This window comes from Magnolia sinica, chromosome 9, assembly GCF_029962835.1.
Source record: "Magnolia sinica isolate HGM2019 chromosome 9, MsV1, whole genome shotgun sequence".
Lineage (NCBI taxonomy): Eukaryota > Viridiplantae > Streptophyta > Magnoliopsida > Magnoliales > Magnoliaceae > Magnolia > Magnolia sinica.
In genome coordinates, this window is record NC_080581.1 from 10,980,543 (window position 1) to 11,000,338 (window position 19,796).

The window sequence follows — 19,796 nt, forward strand, 5'->3', positions numbered from 1 at the left end:
CGTATGTAAGATGTGTTATACCCTACAGGTATGCCATTTCAATCCTCATTTAAGGCTACAATCCACCTTGAATGTAGATGTTTTCATTCCTCTAAAATGCTTATTTCTTTCTGTATGCATGGCCCACTTGAACAATGGATAGCAAGGTATTCCATGTCGGTAACAGTGGCTATAATGGTCACCACCATTACCGATACAGGTATCAACTGTAACGGGCGATATGGGGGGCGTAACAACCATTACAACCTCCATCATGATTGGGAAAAAAAATTGCCCAAAAATTTCTAGAAATCCCAGAATAATGTAAATATTCCAAATATGTATTCATTTTTCATTTTGAACATGTTTATGATAACATAATGGTCCACCCTTTGGTGAGAGTGTTGTATCGGGCCATCTAGTAATTTATGAACATGGTTATGTCTTTAATTTGTTTATACATCACAATCAAGATTTAAAATTGGAAATAAGAAAAAGGTATAAATATCACTTCTTTTTTTTCAATTTTTTGAAAAAATGGCCCTCAAAGCTTCTATTCCCTCAAATCGCTTCAATCTATGGTTTTAATCCTAAAAACTATAGTAAGAGCAATCGAAATCTCCTGTAGAATGATCTAGGAGAGTTTTTGGAACAAGGAAAGTAAAAATAATAATAATAATAATAATAATAATAACAAGAAGAAAAATGGAATTGAATAGAAAAAAAAAATGCCATTTTTTTTTTTACCGTTATGGGGTAACGGTCATTATGCCCCGTAACAGCTGACACAGTCCCAAAAAAAAACAACTACCCCGTTTCACCCCCATATAGCGTAACGGTCATGGCCGTTACCTATACATATCAGACTTCACGGCCATTCGTAACAGATATGGAATGCCTTAATGGATAGATTAGGACCATTTGAGTGTGAAATAGGGATTTGTCAATTTTTAGACAAGGTTAGGTTCCTTAGTGTCAGGCCCGGGCCCACCAATTTCTTCGAGCTGGAGCTTGGGCCTGCTATGCTGAACCAATGTCAGGCTTAGGCTGGGCTCGGGCCTTAGATCTTAAGTGTTAGGCCAGGCCAGACGCAGGCCTTAGATCTTAACTGTCAGGCCAAGCCGAGCTCAGGCCTTAGATCTTAAGTGTCGGGCCAGGCCGGGCCTAGCATGCCCAACCCAAACCCAAACCATTCGCACCCCTAGGCAGATGGTTGATACTTGGACACTAAGAAATTGTACTAGCAGTATACCACTAACTCAAAATAAATCTTACAAGTTATGGATTTGATATATATATATATATATATATATATATATATATATATATATATATATATATATATATATATATATATATATATATATAAACAGTTAATTGTTGTCCAAGCAGTAGATAAGTTCCATCCTGTTATTTGTGCACAACATCAAACCCGCCCAAAATTTTATTTGGACATGAGCATTCTCATATATATATGAATGATCCAATAATAACATTATCACCATAATTATGGTGGTGACGGCCGAAAATGGACCTCACATGATGTAGGTATGACATTCAACCCATCAACTACAACTACATGAGTCTCTTTGTTTCTGCCCAAGAGCCCAAACATCAGGGTGATCCAAAATTAGGGTGGGCCACACCAGCAGGGATAGTTGAGAGGGGACGCCCACCACTGGCTAGCATTGGACCCCACCAAAGTTTTAAAATGGCCTATTTTTAAGGTGTCCATGATCCAGATGGATGCATCGGATGGAGATTGAATGGCATATGTACAGTATGGTGGTTCCCACATGCAATCAAGGACGAGTGTCCCCTCTCAATTGTTCCCTATAGTGTGGACCACCCAAGTTTTGGATCGGACTGATTTTTGGGCTTAGGCCTGAATTTGAGAAGGCGTATCCGATGGATAGTCAGATGTCATGCATGCTTCAATAGGGGCCCATTTCCAGCCGTTACCAACGTAATTATGGTGCTTTACCAGAGGATCATTTCCATAATATAAGTATATACTACTATTTAAATTAGCCAAGTCCCAACCCAATTAAAATTAAACAGGAACTTGACCTGGTCTGATTTTTGCCAGGTCCAAGATGGTGGACCCAAACCTTACCCATTTTTTTTTTAAAAAAAAAAAACAGGTCTAAAAATTGGACCCATGCCCATTTAAATCGAGTTAGGCACCAAAGGATCCGAGTACCTATTGACATCCCTATCGATAAGGCTGTTTCTAATTCTTTCAAAATAATTTGTCCTTTATGAAAAAACTTTCAACAGAGATCAAAAGGAAGCATACATTGAAAAATTCTTCACTCTAGTGAGTTGAATTCAGTGAAAGTGATTCCTCATCTAGTATGGCCTCTGGTTCTAGCATTTAATTGGGAACTGGTTAACATGCCCTAAATACATTTAAATTTTTATTCCCAAGCTAGTACAGACAAACGCTGATTCTCCAAAGTACGAGGTGGACTATCACAGACTCTTTTGCCTGATAATGAACTTCATCCAATGGAAACTCCACCCAAATTTCAAAATAAACAGAGTGATCATTTATGCTATTGGTAATCCTATGCTGAAGAACTTGAAGGAAAGAGAGAAACTGTTTTTTTTTTATTAAAAAAAAAAAAACTTCTCCTGTCTTGTAACCATTATTATTTTGAATTTTATCAAGAATGGTAAGCAATTAGTAGTGTAGAATTTTCATATAAGAAAGGGAGGAAGTTTCATGATAAATTGACTGCTAGCCAACTTGAAATATAAGGATACAAAAGCTAATTTTCATTTAATTCAGATAGATTTATATTCAAGAAAACAGTATATATGCAATCTAAAAGGAAGCGAAAAGAAATCAAATTTTGGAACCACAACAGTCTTATGGAGCCAATCTAAAAGGAAGTGAAAAGAAATCAAAATTTGGAACCACAACAATCTTATGGAGCCAATCGTAGAAAGAAACTACCAAACTGCATCTTAAGATGTAATAAATAGACCTGGGATATCTCCTCCTTCTTCCCATCTGGCATTTTCTTCTGTGCAAGCATGTCTTCTTCCTTGATCTGCGCCAAAGATGGAACTATTCATGAGTGGCTGGAGAAAAAATCTACAGACCTATTGCCTTTCAAAATATTAAAATAAATAAATAAATAAATAATTAATTAAAAAAAATCTATAAACTATATTGATAAAGCTCAAACAACAGAATGGTCCCTAACCTTCAATGCTTTAAGGCGATCACCAAGAGTAGGCAACCCCTCTAAAATTTTCCGAGCAATGTAATCATTGGACCTAGCTTGCTTAAAAAAGGAATGCTTTAACAGCTTTTGTGCAGATGGCCGCTTTGATGGGTCTTTTACCAAGCACATAGCAATCATTTGCTTGAAAGACTAAAAGAAACTCCCAAAAAGTTTGTAAGGAATAAAAGCTAGTACCCAAAGAATGGAATTTGACAGAAACATGCATGTTATAGGAATACCTTCGAGAACTTCCTGTCCCTTTCATAATCAAGGCCCGGGGGTGCATTTTGCAAGGTCATAAGCAGAACCTGCAAAAGGAGCTCTGTTTTAGCGTCCACACAATTTCAAAGTGATCGACAGTGCGAGATTTATGTACCTTCATTGGAGGATACTTTGAGAAAGGAGCATGCCCATGGGCAAGCTCCAAGGCAGTAATCCCAAAAGACCAGATATCTGCCCTGCAGGACCATTGTCCAAGAAAAATCAGTATCTGAAATCAAGCTATATGTTGACGACAAATAAACAGAACTAGAAAGTAGCCAACTGACTTGAAATCATAACCGTGCAATTGCTCCATAACCTCAGGCGCCATCCTGCCAAGAACAAATAGAAAGAAAGGCCTTACTGTAGAACAATTCGTACAAGAAAATTGAATTTAAGGCGCTTTTAACAAGTTCATGCTTAATTGAATATGCTCCAGCTCCTTATTTAAAAAATATATACCAGCAAGGTGTCCCCACAAATGTATTTCTGGAGCGTTGCCTATCACCAGAATCAAAAAGGCAAGCAGAAACACCAAAATCTCCAAGCTTAACTGCACCACGAGAATCAACTAGGATGTTCCCAGCCTACGTGAAACAGTGAGATAATTGAGAGTGATGGGAGCATACAACTAAAGATTTTTAATCTTGCACCAGGAAAGCTAAAGATTCCAGTATCGAATCTACACACAAAAAAAAAGTACGAAATTGCACAAAATGCCTCCTTACAAACATTACTAAACCATGAGCACACCAAGAAAGTTTATCCACGTGAGGATGCTTTGATTCAGGAAACAATACAGCAAAACCTCCTCAAACAGATCACTTTAAAAGATGGCAGGCTTATACCATCACCATCAAGAGATCGCTTAAGAAATGGGGATCCGTAACAGTTGCAAGGTATTCGAGCTTTAGATCCTAGACCCTTTCATGCAATTGTGAAGCAAGAAACTTTTTCTTTGGGGAGGAAAGCCCATGGTCCTCAGGACCTTACAAACACAACTCTCCCCCCATCGACTTTCCCATTCTCTCTACTACTCCTTGGGACGTAAGAACGTGGTATTAGAGCAGCTCAAGTAGCTCCCTCTCAATTGCAGATCCAGTAGAATCCAACAGTGCTATATGTAAGGCCCAAAGGACCATCGGTGGATGGCAACATATCAAAGGTGCTATTCGTAAGGTACACAAGATTTGCTGCCATCACCAGCAGCCCTAAAAGGACTTGTGGCATTAACATCTGGTCCTTCAGATTTTTTTGTGATGTAAAGATAAGGTTTCTCGCTAATCTCTTCACTCTCTCTTTATTACTTTGGAAATGACACAAGATACACAGGCTCAATTGATGGTGAGACACAAAGGTCTTATGATCAGTATGGTCAAATTGGATGGCGCAAATTACTTGGAATGGTCTAAATCAGCAAAATTGTTCATCAAAACCAAAAAAAAACTAAGAAAAAGGACCCAAAGCAGATGATCAATCCCACGAAGAGTGGGAAAGAGAAAATCTAACCATCATGACATGGCTGTGCATTTAATGCAACCAAACATAATCCATGGATTTTTATTTTCTTTTCTTTTCTTTTTTTTAAAGGCAAACGAGATTTGGGATACAATGGCAAAAACTCATTACCAATGGCACAATCTTGCTCACCTATGTCACCTTCACACAGAAATTGGCAACCTTCAGCAAGGTGGAAGGAGTACTTTGTCAGATTGTGATAGAAATGGGAAGAGTTGGATCACTGTCAAACTATCTCGTTAGACCCCGAGGATATTAAGAAACAGATAGAACAGCTAAAAAACTTTTCAGTTTCTCAGGATCTTCACCCTGATTTTGAGTTACAATGTGTGCAGCAGATTCTTGGGAGGGAAACCGTACCTACTTTAGCATCAGTATACAACTATATAAGGGTTAAAGCTAGTAGATGAGCCACTACTATTAGAAGTCATGCTATGCCAGAGAGTTCTGCCCTTGCCGCCAAATCCAAGCCATTTAAGGGAACAAGACTGGGAAAAGGATACACAGATAAAAATAATTTTTGTTGCAATCACTTTGGCAAAAAACTGCATCCTAGAGACGAATGTTAGATTCCAAATTCAAACGTATGTCCCAAGTAATTCAGCTTGAAGCCACTAGTCAATTCAGTATTAGATGAAGATGAGATCTCCAAAGACCATATTCTCAGCAGTTCTGACCTTCATCCACGGTATAGAGCTATGAGCGATCTTCAACAATAGGTGGTAGTTCTTCAGGCTACCATACTACTGTTAATCTGGGAGAGGAGTCGGGTGCATTTACAACTACCAATCACATCACACAACCTTCGTCCTTGATCATTGGTTTAGGAGCATCTAATCACATTACTAGTATGGAGAGTGGTTATACCTCATATTCTTCAGTTTCCAACTCCAAAGCCATTGGAAATGGAACCTATTGTCTCACTTTTCTCTAAAATTTATTAACTATCAGCATCTTAAGAAAACAAGTAGATTGTTCTGTTCTATAACTCTCATTGTCATTCAAGATCTAGCAATGAAGACGAGGATTAATGGTAGTTGTGAAGATCGTAGTCTCTACTTTCTTGATTCATTGTGTTAATTCTGCCTCAATGTCTAGATCTATTTCTAGCAATAAAGATTGAGCAATTCAATGGCATACTCAATTAGACCATTTGTCTCTAAGATCACTTTGTTAGCTATTTCCAAATAAATTCGACAGTATTCATAACTAAGAATGTGAAACCTGCACTGCACGCTGCATGCAACAACGTGCTGCTGCTGAATGTGCTTGAAAACGAAGGGAAGTGAGGCCCACCATTGGACCCCACTATGATGTATGCGTATCCAATCCACCCATCTGATGAGTCAGATTATTTTAAAGCATAAGCCCAAAAAATCAGGTAGACCCAGAGTTCAAGTCGGCCATACTGTTGGAAACATTAGTCTGCATGACACCCTTCCAAACAGCTGAGAGTTCGTTAGTCCACAAATATGTAATTAGTTCCAAATTTTGTGTGATGATATTAGACTTGTATGTACCAAATTTGGGGTCAATCCAATCTTTCTAACCCCTTCATCCGATTAATACAATTCGAACCAGGTTTGCTTTCTAGTGCAATGGTCAGCACCAACACCTTTCTGAACGGCCCAAATTTGTGGGGTCCATAGATATGTGATTGATCCCAAATTTTATATAATGATATTAGACTTGATAGAGCATGTATGTACCAAATTTGGGATAAATCCAATCTTTCTAACCCCTTCATCCGATTACTGCAATTCGGACCAGGTTTGTTGTCCAGTGCAGTGATCAACATTGACATCCTTTAGAACGGCCCAGATTTATGGGATCCATAGATATCTCATTGGTACTAAATTTTGTGTGACGGTAGTAGACTTGATAGAGTATGTATGTACTAAATTTGAGGCCAATTCAATATGTGACCCACTAGGATGCATGTGTTCTATATTATGATGTATTTGTTTTATACATGTTGCCCACCAGTTTTGGCAGCTCATGTGGCCCACCTTGATCCTTGATGTATGTATTCTGAGCCAACGCTACAAATTTCTTAAGTAGCATGGTGGGTCGTATGGCAAGGTCCGTTTACGCCCAAAAATGAAGTTGTTTCAAGGCCCAAAGGGATCAAAATTATGGGTTAGTGTGTGGGATATGTGAGGAACCCAAATTGAGGTAAATTCCAAGTAAAATGAGGCCTGGTATTACTAAATACGTGGGCCATCTGATTTGTGTGTTACCAACAATTGGGCCCTTTTTAATGTATGTTTTATGATGCTTCTTATGTGTGGATGGTTTTAATTTATGCTTTCATTCGGCCCATTGGCAAAGTATATGTATAATATTATTCTTTTAGCGGTCCAAGGGGTCTGTCACTTTATCTTTGATGGTCGTGAGCCCATACTTAGTGGACCCCAATCCTATGATGCTATGAATGTGCAAATCATGACCATGGACCACACCAACTGTGTGGAGTTCAATAGCAAAGCATTTTAGAACTTTGTTTTCTTAAAACAATAATAAAAGTACTAGCGCATTTCATCTTATTCATTCTGACATTTGAGGGCCTGCCCCCAATTACTTCCATCATTGATTTTTGATATTTTATTTCACTCATCAACATCAATTCCCAATACAAATGGATCTACCTAATGAGAAGTAAAGGAGGTTCCTATAATTACTAAGATTTTTCATAAGATGATCTTAACTCAATTTTATACCAAATCAAATGTTTTTGCTCTACCAATTCCAAAGAATACCATCACAATGATTAGGAAAGATATTTTCTTGAACATGGGGTGAAATTTCAATCCTGTCCCTACATTCCACAACAAAATGGTGTTGCAGAAAGAAAGAATCATCACCTCTTAGAGGTCACACACTCCCTCTTAGTCAACATGCCAATTCCAAAAACTTTTTGGGATGAGGCTATTCTTATTGCAACTTATGTGACCAATAGGACACATAAGACTATGCTCAACGTTCCTCACTTTTCCATACTTCATAAGATTTTTTGGTGTGTTTGCTTCATACATGTTCTTGCTCCATCCCCAAACAAATTAGGACCTCAATCAACTAAACCTATATTTATGTGTTCTTCTCATTCTCAAGAGATAGTGTAGTGTGTGTGGGTGATCTAGGGCTCAATCCCTAGTATTGTTACCTTTTTTTATAAAAAAAAAGGTGTCTTTTCTAAAGACGTCATATTCATTGAAAATATACCTTATTTCCCTACACAAGGCAATACCCTTACATCCAACAACTCCCTCGATACCTTATTTACTCCTCCGTTGGCGAATCCATCCATCACACCCCTTCAAGATAACACTCCACATCATGATATGGAATTGAAGGTATATGCTCGAAGAAAGAAACAATTTGAGGCTCTTACCAATCACCATCCATCCTCAAACTAGAATCCAGTAACTCAAAATAAACGATTGCTATCTGCAAAGGAACCAGTTCATTCACATCACATCCCATTGGAAACTTTGTGTCCTAACAGTCTCTATCCCTTCTTACCACACACACTTGTCTTCCATCTCCTTGTTTCTATTGCCACCAAAATTGCATATGCCTTGGCCAATCCAAACGAAGGTTAGTCAACTCAGCAAGTAGAGTCGGGACTTGCTCAAGTCGACTTGGCTTGAATGCCCTATTGAGTCAAAAGTGGTGTCGACTCGGTAGGTGTAAAAATTGGGCATAACTCAAAGAATTTGTCCCAAGTTTTTTAGTTACTTGGCAACTAATCTTAGTGGCAAAAATCGAGTGAATCATGATGCAATACACATAATGTTTTAAAAAGAAGAACCAATCGAGTCTCAGGGATTAGTGAGTCGACTCATGCAAGTTAAAACACTAGATTGGCAGAACTCATGCAAGTTGTGAAGCGGTACATTTATGTTTAAGAAAGAAGAACCGGTCAAATTTTAATGGGTCAGTGAGTCGATTCTTGCCAATTAAAAAGTTACGGACTTACGATGTGAACTCATAAATTTTCAGGGTTTTTCCATTGTTTTAAGACTCATAATGCGAGTCTTAAAAAAATCTTTGATACTCTAGCAAGGCGTGATGAATGATACATGTTGATGCTCAAACCTGATCGATCCCACTTCGCCTCCTACGAACCTCTTAGATAACTGTACAAGAACAGTGAACAAGAAGACACTGGGGCAAAGGGGGGGGGGGGACCCTCCAATGCCTAAGTCAAGTGCATGGACTCACAGTAGGCGCAGTTGAATTGAGATAATTGTGTGTGCCTCTTCTTTTAATAAAGCGGTGTATTTATAAGTTAGCCTGGTAGCTTGCATATCCAAGTAGATCTATAAGATACGCTAGGATGGCCCATATTGGGGTCGGATTTTGTTCTCAGATATCTCTCCGATACTCGGATTATTCCTCCATTTGCGTGATCCTCGGCTAAATCTTCGCAGAGAACCCATTTACACACGGCATAGGATTTCCTCCAGATATTTCTATTCCGAGTCCGAGGTTAACTCCCTACCTCGAAGTCGGGGTCGAGGGCCAAGATTAGAAGTCGAGGACGAGATCTATGGCCGGGATCTAGGGTCAGTCTTTGAGGTTAGGATCAGAGGTCGGTCCCGAAGGTGGGGGTTAATACCCGAAGTCAAGGTCGGCATATTTGCTAATGAGTCCTATCCTTGACTTGTTCGGGGTCGGCCATAAAGTTACCTTATTCCGCCCATCTCCTCTAGCCCAGGATTCACTTCAATGGTCTCGTTTTCATACATCAAGTCATCTCAGTTTTACCCATAACAATACACATACATTTATAATAATAAAAAACTTAAACCTATATACTAATACTGTAGAACAAAACTCATACTTATTTGATTTTTACCTACCTGATTAGTGGACATTTTTTGAGACAATTAAAATAAAAATATCTAATGATCTTAATTCAATAAACTAGTTATCCATGGGTTAGGGATTAAGATTGTTCCAAAAATCTGATTTTTGGAGGGCACTTGGTGACAATAGGCAGCACACCTAGTCAGTAAAATTTAGTTAATACATGCTACACATACCATTTCTAAGTATGTGAATATCAACCTTCACACATAGTCAAAGTATCATATAGCTCACTACAGTGTTTGAAATATCAGTATCGCGTTACGTATCGCACCATTGGGATATGAACATGTATCGATTATCGCATGTGATATATCAGTTGTATCGCCTAATGTAATGTTGCTGTTGGAAACATGGGGAAACATTAGGAAATTGGTCGATTTTTTCAATGAAACTTCAATGATTGTTAAAAAAGACACCAATACACACTTAAAACTCAAAACATTACAAAAAAACAAGTGCACATAATAGGTTTTCTTTGTATGGGGTCCTAATCTATGCGTTGTCTAACTGAATTGATGCAAGTATATTCAAAGTCTATTGATATAATTTATAAATATAAGAAGACAAGTGGAAACACAAGCAATACATTCAAAAGGAGAATCGCTAGATCAGGTTACATAAATGTTTGATTTTATGTTTGGACACAAAGATTGCAACCGATTTGCGAGAAATTTGGAATTTTTTATTTTTTTCAAATTTCCGTTAACTAGGCCCATCTCCTCAAAATCTCAAAATCGAAGCTCCCAATCCATGATTTTTTATGGTTTATGAAAAATCATGGATTTGTAACAATTTGACACTGATTTAACATGATTTACAGGGGAAAAAAAAAAAAGGATCGAAAATCCTCACCACATCGAACATGTGAGATATATCCCACTACTTGTGTATTTTGTATCGCACAGGTGGGATATAAGATATATTGTGGGATATATCGGTCAATATCGTCAATACTTAAAACACTAGCTCACTAATGCAAGGACTTCAACTTAGACTCTTGCTCCTCTTTAATAGGAGTTTTCATAGAGTATGTTGCCGCAACAAAACACAATACCTTACACTAGCCTGTTTCCAACCCCGGATTGCATGCTTAGATTAAACCATTCATGTTCTCATTGCTAACATATGGAAGTTATGGCCTTATAATCATGCTTCATTGATTATCCTAACCTTTGAATCTTGGATTTAAATATGAGCCATTAAACAGTTATTTTTCCATTTTCCACATTCACGCAATCACCCATTCAACAAATGTTTCTTCCAATGGTCTATGTACCAAGAAGTCCAGAACATGCACCGTTCAAATAATCATCTAGGATGCAATACCAAGTGGAAATCAACCCCATACGGTAACTATGGTAAGGGACGCCTTACCCTATCAAATCCCCCTCTCGCTCCCGTTCTCTCGAGGCACATGCAAGACTGAGGATAGAGGCAAGGAAGGAGAAAGAGAGATGGAACCAATTTGGGTTCCATATGCGACTGTAACATACTGAGTGTGAGGAGAAGAAGAATAAGATGAAAAGAGTCACAACTTACCAGTCATACGGGAGGAAGCTCTAGAGTCTATGACCCAAGAGGTAGGAGAGGATGACGAAAGAAGAGCAGTACCTGATTGGGCCGAAGTTGTGTGAGAAGGCTAAAGAATATCACGAACATGAAGCCGCATCAGGGCATCATATACAGCCCGAGAAATGACGAAAGACTCCCCTGAAGAAGACTGCTCAACTATCAGGGTGGAAGACTGCCCTTAAGAGCAACTGCGGAAACAACAGAAGCGGCAGCACATGTAGGATGACCATGGAGCTGCTATTAATAATCAACAGTGTGATTGGTTCCACCACAATACAAATAAATGCGGGAACCATCACATCCTCGTCCACATCCACCACGACTATGAAGATTACGACCGCCACAACTTCGATCTCCCTCGCGCCTCTACCACGACCACATAACCAAAAATGAGTCATAAACTCAAGGATGGTGCCCGAAGGCCAAGAAGAAGAGAAAATTGATCGCCAGCAAGATGTGTCAAATGCTCTGATGGCATAAATGAATGGGAAGGAAGAGCGGAGATAATAGCGCGTTGGCATATGGCATAGACTATTGTCAATGGGGAGAGAGGATCCAATACAATAACCTAATCCCGAACATGAAGATAATCGGAGTTCAACTTGACTAGGAAGTAGGGCTGAAAGTCGGGAGGGTTCAACTCGACCAACCTATGACTGACCCGACATTGGGTTGGGCTTGGGCAGGATGTATCGGGTTCGGTCTCAGGCTTAGGCTATACAAACACCAACCCGATAAAACTTGGGTTGGACTTAGGTTGAGGTCTTGGGTTGCCCAACCCAACTCGAACCCGATTGATGCATAAGTTACTTATAAATTATAATTGAGTGTGGATCGTCTTTGTTGAAGGCACAAGAAATTCCAGTGCCATCGGGTTTCATTGGTCCACATTATTTCCAATGACTCAAGCTAACAAGATATGACACATCTCTCTCTCCCAAATAGATTGCATACTACACAATACGACTTTTAAAGGAGTAGTTGTCCTATATTTTAGCTCGTTTGTTTAGAAAAAATGAAATTCTTTACGAGAAATAACTACATATATAATTAATAAAACCATAGTTACAAAAAAAATAAGACGGGTATTGAAAATATACCGACTAATGTAATAACGAAAATATTAGCATGTATAACCTAACCGAGTCAGCTTGGGTTGGGCTTGGGTTGAGAATTCCTAACCCGATGTTGGGTAAGGTTGGGTTAGGGTTGAGGAATAGGAACCTTGGGTTGGGCTAGGGTTGAGCACCAACCCGACCCAACCCGCCCAACTTTCAGCCTTACTAGGAACTGCATGATACGAGTATCATCCCACTGCTTATGGGCATGTTTATGATCCTCTTTATATTTGGAAGGAAGAAGCTGATACGGGTCCAGCTCATCCCACATGCCCCGAAGTGTCGAATAGTAATCTTTTAATGATTTTAATTTTTGTTGAAACCAACCAATTTCTTGAATAAGTTGGAATACCTGTGAAAAATTCTGAAACTCCGAGAACATATCATGAAGCGCATCCCAAATGCCTTTAGCCGAGGATAAAAACATCACTGAGTGGCTAACCGAAGAATCCATACTATTCAACAACCATGCAACAACTCGATAATTCTCCTTTGTCCAAGACTTGTAGGTAGCATCTGTAGAGCTTGGAGGATCATCCAAAATATATGACAACTTCTCACAGGCTCCTGAGAACAGTTTTACATATTGCGCCTATTGAAGATAGTTGCCACGATTCAACTTAATGAAGGTAATCTGCAAGGGTTGGATTCAAGAGAGCCCATGCCAAGAGATAAGGGCCCTCTGTTGTCTATACGAGACTCCAAATAAGAAGGATTGATTCAAACGACTCTTTCTCACTCAACCCTTCAAGGGAGTGAGAGATAAACACCAACCAATTAGTAATCCTTCAAAATAACCAAATCCAGTCAGATCTGACACAAATGAGTGAAAAATGGCCCAGCCACATGTCCATTTGGGGTCAAAACCCACTCGAACATGAATCATAGCTAAAACAATCCTCCACAAGTAGCTTGGGAGCAAGATTTCGGTCAATCTTGAGCAAAGAAATTAAAGAAAAACTTACCAATTTCAGGTAAATCGAAGAAAAGCGGGTTAAGGACCCGATTTTTGAATTTCTCTATTTTGGCCAAAACACCATTAAAGAAGGTTTAAAAATTTCTTTAAAAAAATCATGACAAATCTTCTAAAATCAAGATCTATCAAACTCTTAAACTATTAGCTCAAATGGGGTCCATGCGTTCATACAATGATGACATCAGCCATATGGCTGCTGACATCAGCAAGGTGACATGTCGCCTCTCAACTTGTTAGAAGTGGAATGCCCTGATATATTCTCTTATACCAAGTAGAGGATGATTTGATGATTATAGTGTGGAAAAAAAAAGGAGAAGAGAGAGAGAAGGAGAGGAAAGAAGAGAGTTTGGGGGAAATGTTGTGTATTCCAACATGCCCTAACACAAAGTTTTATTAGAATAAAGCATATAGTACACTGCAGGAGAAGAGAAAAATGTGCACATGCGCTTGCATTAAAAAAGTCACTAACCACACACCATACACTAACACTCTCTAGAAGGCTCACATTGACATTAACCATTAGGTAGAAGACAGTCATAGGAAATTGAAAATCCTGGTATGTATTGTCATCCGGTTAGTCATCTAATCTATATGCCAATTACTGGCCTTGATATTACTTATGTTATCCGGGTGGTCACTCGATTCAAGCATGTGCCTTACCCTCATCATCTCAATGTAGAAAATTGGAATTTGTCATATCACAAAGCTATACTCAATGACGGAATTTTATATTCCAATCGGCGTACCAGATATCAGCGATATCATCAATATTATCACCAATATCATTGGTATTGTGGTACACATTTGTATCCTTATCACTACAATGTCACCAATGTTTGTATCTAAGCCCTCCCTCATATCAATGATTTATCACCGATACCACTTAATACAGTGCATAAATAGCCAGAAATTTTTTTAAAAATCAAAAAATTAGAAAATAATTTTTTTAATCTTTTGGGGGGTGGATTTCAACCACTCCTCTTCAAGCGTATCGTGATTCGAAATTATTTGGGGAAGAAATCAACACTTGAAAGCTTTGTGGGCTGGAACACCTAAGGTAAGCAAAATGAAAAAGCATGTCTTTTTTCTCCTTTCTTTTTGCATGAATTTCACTATAAATCCATGTCTATGCATGATTCTCATGCTGATTTGAGTGGAAAATCAAAAGATTTGAGAGTCGAAATGGAGAAATTTTGGAGGAAATTGGTGAAATCCAATTTTCCTCCTTTTTCTAGCCTAAACTAACTAATTGCAAGCCCAATTTTTAATATGATGATGAAAGTGGGCCAATCATCAATTCTTGTAGATTTTTTTATTTTCGAAAAAAAAAATCTTAAATTATTTAAATTTTAGAAAAATACATTTAAAAATTTTATAATTTAGTAGGGTCCATTTATTAACAAAAATATTACATTTTCAAAGATAAATAAAAATACGTTTATTTATAAAAATGTTTTCCATTTCAAAAATTAATTTTTCCATGGATGCATGGTTATATCATAAAATGTGTGTATGTGTGCATAGATGGATGGATGGATAGGTCATGTACATATGTATGCATGGATGGATAGGTCATGTACATATGTATGCATGGATGGATGGATCACGTGTGTGTGTGTGGATGGATGGATGGGTGGTTTGGGGATAATGTGTGTGTGTACTATGTACACATGGATGGATGGATGCATGTTTGCATGCATGGATGGATGTATAAGTGTATTTGTGCATGGATGGATGGATGGATGGATGGATGGACATGTATGTATGCATGTATATATGTACATAAATACATGCATGAATGGATGAATGGATCATGTGTGTGTGCATGCATGGATGGATAGATGGATAGTTGCTTGTATGGATGGATGGATGGAATGGGGACAGAGACGATGACTTTGAGCCACTTTACAACTCCATGTGAGTAAGAGGGATGGCTGGAAGGTATGCTTTTCAATTCCTTTAGCTTTTAGATGTTTTAGTTATTGTTGGTACCTGCATTTGTATGTAGTGTTTGAAGTATCGGTAATGCTACAAGTTTCGCTAGCTGAGGATACGGAAACTATATCAATATCACCGATACCCAGAAATGCGGGGAAACATGGGGAAAGTGGTGGAATTTTTTAGTGAAAGTTCATGAGAAGCTAAAAAACACATACCTGCACATTTATGAAGCAAAAAATTGAAAAAGAAAGCATGCATAATAAGTTTCCATTTAATGGGAGCCTAAAAACATGTGTTGTCATAAGAAATCAGTCCAACCATCCCATTCATTCCATCTATCCATCCAACCATCCCATTTATCCACCCAACCATCCAACCATCCATCCAAACATCCATCAATATTTCATAATATCAACAATGCACAATATTTCGCCGAGAAATTGTCGACAACTAGAAATGAAACGAAAGATTATAGTCCCAATATTGCCCATGTTGTGATAACTATAATATTGTGATATTATCGTCGACAAATTGAAAGTTGCATAAGACCATGTGACCATAAAAATTTTAAATGGGATTTTTTTTTAATATAATAGATTTTTGGTGATATCAATACATTGGCGATATTATCGAAATATCTTCAATACACTAGCGATACAACTCATGGAACTTATGCAATCGAAAATATTGGCAATACAAGCGATGCTTGGAATTTACACAGTTGAAAATATTAACAATTCCAATACATTAGTGATACTTAGGAATACATCGCCAATACTTGGAATTTCTGATACTACCAGTGTTACCAGTATCACTACTAATGTTATCAATATTGCCAAGCTAGAGATACAGATAATATTGGGGATACTTCAAACAATGTTTGTATGATATGAACTCATTTTAGTTACTATTACACTGATTTTTTATGACAGCACATGCTTTAGGCCCCTATTAAATAGAAACTTATATGTATGGTTCTGTTTGCAATTTTTTGTTCCTAAATATGTAAACATGTATATTTTATCATCTCCTGAAATTTCACCGAAAATTTTCACGTTTTCATATTTTTCCCCAATGTTTCCCTCAGTTAGCAATGCATTTCCTGGTTTCGGCAATATTAATACATGTTTCCATATCCCGATCAGTGATACATGTAACAACATCGATACAATCTGTGTGGGTATTGTGACGTTGACTGAGCAGGCTCTATGGATCATCAATCTACTTTTGGTTATTGTAACTTTGTTTAGGGTACTCAATTTCACAGAAAAGCAAAAAAGCATTCTATTGTTGCTCATTCCTCAACTGAGGCAGAGTATCATGTTACGGCTCATATAACTTGTGAGATCATTTGAATCAGAACACTTCTTCAAGAGATGAGTATCAGTATGTCATTATCAATTCCCTTTACATTATAACAATCAAGCCACATTCATCTCATATTGCCTCTAATTCAGTTTCCCATGAGAGATCGAACCACATCGAAGTTGAGTATCACTTTTTGCAAGGAAAAGTTCCATTCAAGTTGGTACGTGCTCCGTTTGTTTGCTCTAGAGTACACAATATCTTCACCAAAGCAACTTCTTCTGCTAATTTAAACTACACTATCAGCAACTTGGCAATGTCTAACATCTATGTTCCAACTTGAGGGTGTTAGGGGTACAAATCTATGTACTCTATGTTCCAACTTGAGGGTGTTAGGGGTACAAATCTATGTACTCTATGTTCCAACTTGAGGGCGTTAGGAGTACAAATCTATGTACTCCTGCAAAGTATTTAAACTATAAGATATTTGAGTATCTTTTTTTTTTTTTTTTTTTTTTTTTAAGAGAGATTATTTGTGTATCTTATTATATATATTTTCTTTAATATCGTGCTTATTTTTGTATCTTTTAAAGGGCTATATATAAATCATCTTGGTAAAGAGAGAAATACAACTCTCCCCTCATCTTTACCATTTTCTCTACTCACCTCCAAGAACATTCCAAAGGGCCACAGTTCACAATAGTTTTGGCAGTTGATCAATGTACTGACAGAAAGTTTATTAAGATATTTTGAGTGCTCCTCGAGGTTTTTATGGGTGATTATATGTAACTCCTACCACAAAATGCACATAAACAAAGTGTATAAATAAATACCTTAACAAGTTTTGAAGGCTTATCTAAATTGTTAATTCCATATGCATGATCAATTTAGAAAACAAGTACTACTTTGGGGTACGATTGTAGTGGTGAAACAATAAATATCTAATGTCTTTACCATGAGCTTTCTAAGAAAATAAATAAGTAAAGACATCTCATTTGATTTTTGCTTCAAAATATTCATCACCATCGTCCCAGCCTCATCCCAACAAATTGGGGTCTTCCGCCATTCCACTCTATCAAGGGCATAATTTTGCATAATTTCAGTTAAACAATTGGTCATGAAGTTTTTTCTTACAACCTCCACCCATGTCCTCTTGGGCCTTCCCCTTCCCCTTGCCCCTTCAGTGAGGCCATAGGTGGATTACAATCAACGAGTTTATCCTTCAAAATATTCATAAAGGAACACACACATGCACAAACACATTCATCATAGTTATTCAGTGAACGTCAGTATAAACTTGACAAGTTTATCCTTCAAAATATTCATGAAGGAAAAAATAAATAAATTCATCATATTTATATAGTGAATGTCAGTATAAGCCTTGATGATGATGGGATGGTTTTATTTAAAAAAAAAAAAAAAAAAAAAAAACTTTGATGATGATGACGACGATGACGATGATGATTTATCAAGTAAATTAAATAGGATATTTATGATAAACCAACAATCACTAACCTTGACATCTCGATGTATATGCCCATGATGGTGAAGGTACTCTAATCCCTTTAACACTTCCCGCAAGACAGTTGCAATGATTACCTCCTCAAAACCATCAGGATAAGCAGCCTTCAATATATGAAGACAAGATCCTCCAGCCATGAAGGGCACGACAACCCATAGACTACGCTCATGTACAAAGGAACAGTGCGCCTTAAGAACATTAGGATGGTCAACCAAGATCATAGTTTGTGCCTCACGAGAAATATTATTCTGTATAGAAAATGTAAAAATTTAATGTCAAACTAAACTTGTGTAAGGCCAATTACAAGGGCAAGGCAGTAAAACATCATGCAAATTTTAGTAGTCAATCAGAAGATATGGAGGATGGCAACCAAACAACCAAAACTGAAAAATCTCTACATGGCATATAAATGCATGAAGAAGTAGCTAATGAAACCACACTGAGATTATTTGTAAAAGACTTTTAGTATCCAAGTTCTTCAAGCAATATTCTAGACAATGTTTTCTAGTATAAAACTATTTCAGACAATGTTCTCCAAATATGATAAGAAAAAAATGACTGTCCCAATTATACATTTATCAACACATTCCTAAGCATGTATACACATGCAGGTAGAGTGCATGAAGCAAGTTTTGAATGCATTAACAGACTAAGAACATGAGTGGCTGTAATAATTTAAGAACAGTAATTTGGAAAACTGAAATTTAGTGACAGGATATAGTTCTCAGATGAAAAAAAATTGAGGACTTGCCAACTCAGCTCATGACTAAATCAAATTGAATCAACGGATCTAACTCTGGCGGAAAACAAAATCAGTTCAACAAGGACAAACTTACGAGGATTTAACTGATTTTCTCAAGTCCTGATTAAATCTGACTGCATTTCTTAACAATACTTTTCCTTTTGCCATCTCCAGAAACTGCACATAACTGCATTTTTTTTCAATTTCTAGTGATTCTTGAGATGGTTCATTCCCCCAGAAACCCAAATGTCCATTTCTTTCTTCACATGTCCCAATATATGTTTGGGCATTTCTTTCTCAAGTTGCCAAACAGTAGCAGTAAATATTTCGCTTTCGCATGGGAGATAATTTCATCTGCTGCCTCAGATCTACCATATTTTTGAAGACACTGTCACCTTCATGAAGAAAGACGTTTGATAAGAAGCAACTTCCTTGTTATTTGATAAAGTGAACAATTAAGCAACAGAAATTAGAAAGAAATAACGCACATAGTCTTGCATGAGCACTAAATGTGATTAGAGAAGTTTATCCAATCACAACACTTCTGCTGCATGTTTCTTCACATTATGTTTTCATTGAACAATTGGACAACAGTTCAAAAACCACCAGAACCTATGGGAAGGCAATGTAAGCAAGAGATATAGCCACTAAGAAGAACAAATGAGGTCCTTAATGCATCTGAAGCTACACACAAATCATCATCATCATCATTATCTAAGCCTTATCCCAAATAATTGGGGTTGGATACATG

The 19,796-nt window shown here is 37.5% G+C and overlaps 1 protein-coding gene across 18 annotated transcripts in view; it reads right to left on the minus strand.

The window, feature by feature from the left end:
- LOC131256878 (serine/threonine-protein kinase BLUS1) overlaps positions 1–19,796 on the minus strand; it is a 58,851-nt gene that overhangs the window by 24,093 nt on the left and 14,962 nt on the right. For all 18 annotated transcript variants that reach the window (XR_009176999.1, XR_009176998.1, XR_009177000.1 and 15 more), the window contains exons 2-8: positions 18,297–18,551; positions 3,939–4,063; positions 3,764–3,808; positions 3,592–3,673; positions 3,455–3,523; positions 3,195–3,365; positions 2,973–3,038 (exon numbers count right to left, since the gene is read on the minus strand). Coding sequence is in view for 14 of the 18 variants with exons in the window: in XM_058257952.1 (XP_058113935.1) it covers positions 2,973–3,038; positions 3,195–3,365; positions 3,455–3,523; positions 3,592–3,673; positions 3,764–3,808; positions 3,939–4,063; positions 18,297–18,551 (813 nt within the window). In the remaining 4 variants the exon portion in view is untranslated. The remainder of the gene's footprint in view (positions 1–2,972; positions 3,039–3,194; positions 3,366–3,454; positions 3,524–3,591; positions 3,674–3,763; positions 3,809–3,938; positions 4,064–18,296; positions 18,552–19,796) is intronic.